General features: G+C 40.6%; 1 protein-coding gene across 1 annotated transcript in view; it reads right to left on the reverse strand.

Moving 5' to 3' along the window:
- Positions 1 to 3,157: 3,157 nt before the first annotated feature.
- Positions 3,158 to 5,772, reverse strand: part of LOC117525724 (spectrin beta chain, non-erythrocytic 1) — a 141,468-nt gene continuing 138,853 nt past the window's right edge. The window contains exon 30 of the mRNA XM_034187651.1: positions 3,158 to 3,204. Coding sequence (XP_034043542.1) covers positions 3,158 to 3,204 — 47 coding nt within the window. The remainder of the gene's footprint in view (positions 3,205 to 5,772) is intronic.

The raw sequence follows: 5,772 nt of genomic DNA on the forward strand, positions 1-5,772 counted from the left end.
TGCAAAGCTCTGCCGAGTCCACACAAAGACGGAAAGAAGAAGAAATGTGGTCGTCAACCTTCGTTCATTCTACACAATTTCCCCACAGAAAAGAAAGATCCAGACGGACATAAAAGACGGACTAAAATTGTAAGTTTCTTGCACACATTTATTTTGTCAATATCCTGAAACCGTGACGAATTATAATGTGGCTGATGACGCAGTTTTCGTGCATCGGCTTATGACTGTAATGTTGCTCCATGGATGACGTGGCGCGTAATATTGTACAATTGACATGTTGTATAAACAAACTGTGCATGCATGCACATATCATTGTATGTCTGTCAACTTATCAAAACAAATGTGACAGCAAAGAAGTTATATGTGAGACCCACCATCACTGTAGTCATTACGAAGCCAACGGAATTGTGATTTCTCATCCCTGCTTAGCAAATATTCTGCAATATCCACAGTTTCAGACTCTGGACTTCGTCTAACCATCCGTCGGTTGCCTTCAAGGGATCAGAAATTTGTTTGTCTCCAACTATCAACAAGGACCAGTCATTTTCGACAGCGGCTCTCTCTTCCTCCTTCATCGGCACCAACGGCAGTTTCTGTAATGATGCAGCGTACGCAAGGGCAGCAGCTCTTCTTTCCGTTTCTGTCCACTGCCGTACGTAGTCCTGGTTGTAACAGGCAATCCGCAGAGCTTACAACAACGCTTTAAATCGTCACCTTACCAGCGGTTGAAATGATCCAAATCACAGCACTCCTCGCTGCTTTCCGCTGTCATAGCTTGTGGATTGGTAGCCGAAAAATTTAGCGTACCCATAATGCACTGCGCGGTCCGAGATGTGCACTTTGCTTATACAAATATACAAGAAATTTTGGGAGTCCATGTTGGTGTACAGGACAGGAGGCTTGCAGAAGAAGACGCCCACTCCCACTTCTGGATGGAGCCGCACCTCAAATAGAGAGAAAAAACCAATCAGGCGGCAGAAAGACAACAAATACGGTATAATTTATGAGCATTAAGCAAAAGGCTGGCATCACAGTGAAGTCTGCATTCAAGCAGATGTGATTTAATTCAAGATGCAATAAAATAAAAACTAAAGCTGTCTGTAAAATTAAAGTAAAAGACACATTTCACACCCTATCTGCACAGATTACAATCTGCATTTACGTTTGTGGATCATGATGGGTCACAGCCTCACGATAATTTTGAACGTGTCAAATTTTTGCCATTGGTTGGAGCATTCTACAGCTCCACCATGAACACTATTTGCACACTATGACTTGTTCGGATGGGATATCCAGCAGCTTTTAGTCACTAGCGTAAGGTTAGTATGTCGCTGGCCTGCGAACAGCATCCATAAGGAAATTTGTGCAGTTTGGAGGTGAAGATATATATGTTATTTTGCTCTTAATTAGCTTTGCATGCTAACAATGCTAAAAGTTATCACATTTAATAGAATGCTTTGTGTTCATTATTTTGGAAAGTAACAAATGTTTAGAAGTAGGTGCACCGTCCTGTTCTAATGATGGATTGAATACTGTATGGACTGAATAAAGGCTGTGGTGTGATATTGTTGCTATAATGTGCTGAAGAGATTTATCACGATGCCAAACAAATGAGAACGTGTATGTTATGTTTTGATAGGTGTTTAATTGATTTATTATGATTTTGAAATGATACAATATTATATGGTTTAAGGATTGTAATATGTGCTTATGATGAATTGTACTGACCATGTGTGACTGCTGACGTGTTGTTGACTTCCTGTAGGTAAGCCCGGCATTGACCACTTTGAATAAAGTCATTATTTATGCCAGCATAATGCTTATGCTATAATATGTTTAAAGATCTTATGTTTTGTTAAACTACACATAATCCTTTGGAAATGCTTTGTATGATTTATCATGTAATTGGAATAATGTTTCATTATGATTAATTGTTTAAATGTGTTATTGCTGTTGAATGAACTCTGATGTGACCTTTTTCTGCTGACTCCCTGTGGAAATGTTTGACTCTCCTGACATATAGGAACTGAAACCTTCGTCTGTGCTGATATTAGAACTGTGGTTTCTCACTGTCTGTACTATGGCACACTAAAATTGAAGACACCTCCATATATGGACTGTTGAACAGGTTTAAACTGGTTTTAGGATCAGATGTCCAGCCAGACATCTGACTCAGCAATCCGTTTGCCCCAGACATTTCCCCCATGCCACTTCTCGAAGACCTTTCCCCCGCCAACTTCCCGAAGACCTCTCATGACCTCCTGGTCTCCCCCGGTTAACCAATCAGAAGACAATAACACCCCGACTGAACTGAATTGAACCATCCCTATAAAGATTGTGTGTTTCCAGCATTCGAGGTTCTTTCCTGAACACACAACCTGTTGGTATCGTTGTTGCGTAATAAAGTGTGTTGCATTGAACCCACCCTGCGCTTGGTGAATGATGACCATCCTCTGATATGTTCTGCTGTATTCTTCAATAAACCTTTTAAGGTCTGTATATTGCAAATTGAATTCTGAGTTTTTTGTGTCTCTCACGATTCATGAACACACAAGGAACACTTCCAGGTCCTTTCGGACGTGGGAAAGGGTGGTATCCTTAACAGAGGGAGGTTCAAAGCTATTCACCATCCCCTCATCTCAGTCGTGGGGTGGCGCCTGCACATGTCTATGTTTATTTTCTTGTGGGGTTGTTCTGCTTGGGTCTGTCTGTCTCTGTCTCTCTTCTCTGTCTCTTGGTGCTTGGTGGTGGGCATTTCCGTCTCTTTGGTGCCATCCATGCACACCTGTTCTTGATTTGTTGCTCATCACCTGGGGTTATATAAGCTCACTGGGTGTGTTAGTCCTTCACCAGATTGTGGTGCCTTGTACCACTTTCCTGCTCTGTTCCTGCGTTCCTTTGTCCTGCCTGCCTTATAGTGTGTTTCTGACCTCCTGCATGTTGCAACGACCACATCTTTAGCCTGATGATTTTGTACTTCTGCTTGTTTTGGACTGCCTACTCGTGTACCGACCTCTGCAATCCTTCCAAGTAAAACCTTTTTACAACCAGAGCTATTTGTTTGAGCCATGCATTTGTATCCTACAATTCCTGACCAACCAGCTTGATACCTTCACTCTTTCCTCATTTTATGTTACAACCTTATTCCAAAGCCATGCTACATGCTAGGGCTGTGGTAAGGATCTTTGGTGTGCGGTTTGACGACTGTTTAAAGTTTGAGAAACAAATTGACAGTGTGGTAAGAGCCAGTTTTTTCCAGCTGAGACTCCTGGCAAAAGTCAAACCCTTTCTAAGCCAAAAGGACCTTGAAAAGGCTATGCATGCTTTTATCAGCTCCCGGGTTGACTATTGCAATGCACTTTATGTTGGTATCACTCAAGGCTCTCTAAACCGACTCCAACTGGTCCAGAATGCTGCTGCTCACCTGTTGACCAATACCAGGAAGCACAGCCACATCACTCCTTTACTTTACTCCCTGCACTGGCTTCCAGTCTGTTTTAGAGTTGATTTTAAACTGTTAATGTTTGTTTTTAAAGCTGTAAATGGCATTGCACCTTCTTATTTATGTGACCTGTTAAAAACACACAACCCTGTCAGAGCACTTCGGTCTGCTGACCAAAATTTTCTTGAGGTTCCCAGGTCCAGGTCCAAACAATGGGGTGACCATTCTTTTGCAGTAGCAGGTCCTAAGTTGTGGAATGCATTACCTCCTGAACTGAGGTCCATTAATAGCTTGCCTCTGTTTAAAGCTAAGTTAAAAACATACTTGTTCAGGGCAGCTTTTTGCACATAATTGCTTTGACACTTTTTTGTCTATTTTTATTCTATTTTGGATGCTCTTATTGTGTTTTATTGTGTTTTTCGGACTTTTCTTTTTATTTTATCTTTAGCTGGTGCTATTGGAAAGCACTTTGGTTCAGTGAAAACTGTTGTAAAGTGCATAGAAATAAAACTTGATTGATTGATTGACTACCAACACAATTGACAATACAAATATACAGGAAATTTTGGGAGTCCATTCTGGTGCACAGGACGAGAGATCTGCAGAAGAAGACACCCACTCCCATCCTTGGATGGAGCCGCACCTCAAACAGAGAGCAAAACAAAATCAGGGAGCAGAAACACAACAAATACAGCATAATTTGTCAGCATTAAGCAACAAGAAAAACAGAAGAAATACTAAGGTGCTCACCGGCCACTAGCCCTAAGCTTCACTAGAAGACATAGACTTTAGATAAAGTTGAGGCCGTGGCATGCTCTGTTTACTAACAAAATTAATTAAAAAGGGTAAAAAGCATAGTAACATACTATGCCAGTATGCTAGCCATATGAAAGGGAAAATGAGTGTGTCTTAAGTCTGGACTTGAAAGTCTCCAAACAATCTGATTGTTTTATTGATGCCGGGAGATCATTCCATTCCACAGAACAGGGGCACGATAAGAGAAAGCTCTATGACCCATAGACTTTTTATTCACCCTAGGGACAAAAGAAGTCCTGCATCCTGTGAACGCACAGCCCGGGCAGGTACGTAGGATTTAATTAGGTCAGCTAGATAGGGAGGTGCCAGTCCATGAACAATTTTATAGGCTAGTAGCAGAACCTTAAAATCTGATCTCACAGGGATAGGAAGCCAGTGAAGAGACGCCAAAATGGTGTAATGTGATCAAACCTTCTGCTGACGGCAGCATTTTGAACCAATTGGAGAGCCCTAATGCTGGACTGTGGCAAAAAAGAAAATAGAACATTGCAGTAGTCCAATCTAGAAGAGACAAACGCATGAATCAGGGTCTCAGCATCAGCCATAGGCAGGATGGGACGAAACTTTGCTATATTTCGCAGGTGGACAAAAGCAGTCTTCATAATATCTCTAATGTGGAGGTCAAAGGACAACGTAGGATCAAAAATTACCCCAAGGTTCCTCACTTTGTCAGTGTGATGTATAGGGATGGGTATTGAGAACCAGTTCCTTTCGGGTATCGTTGAGAAATGATTCGATCCACCGACATCAATAAGCTTTTTACTTAACGATTCTGTTATTGGTCCTTCAGAGTGGCCGTTGTTTTTGGGGGTGTTTGTCAGGAAAATTATAATTTCTCTACATTGATTACAGACCCTGCAGCGGGTCTGTAATCAACTTTTCTGCAGCGCGGCTTTGCTTTGAACCTTGAACCAATCGAAGCAGTGATACGCAGATAGAAGAAGTGCTTCGATCGTTGCTTCGTTGATTCATTTTTTTCTTTCGCTTATCTTAATTTCCCCCCACTAAAACCCTAAAGAGCATATGGCTGTGAGTATTATTTACCTTTTTTTATGTTAAACTGACTGTTATGGTCTTCTGAAACAGTTGATAGATGTATTTTATAACTTAAAAACAGGACTGATGCTAACATGTTAGCATGTCTATGGCATTTTCAATGTTAAAATTAGCATTAAGCAGTTGCAGCTGTCAAGCGTTTGTTGTCATAAAAGAGTCAAATGTATTACAAATTGTAATATTTTTTAAATTTATTTTTGTTTATATATTAATAATCTAATGATTAGTTAGTTAGTTAGTTTCATATTTATTTACTTTAAGACTCAATGAAATACATAGAAAACCTGTAAAGTCTACTTTTAGTACAAAATTCAGAAGAGGTATCGATAAGGAATCAATAAGGAATCGGATCGATAGGCAGAATCCATAATGGCATCGATATCAATAAAATCTTATCGATATCCATCACTAGTGATGTATGCCACACGAGGCTAGGGTAAGCATTATCTGGTCAAACT

Source organism: Thalassophryne amazonica, chromosome 15 (genome assembly GCF_902500255.1).
Source record: "Thalassophryne amazonica chromosome 15, fThaAma1.1, whole genome shotgun sequence".
In the NCBI taxonomy this organism is placed as follows: Eukaryota; Metazoa; Chordata; class Actinopteri; order Batrachoidiformes; family Batrachoididae; genus Thalassophryne; species Thalassophryne amazonica.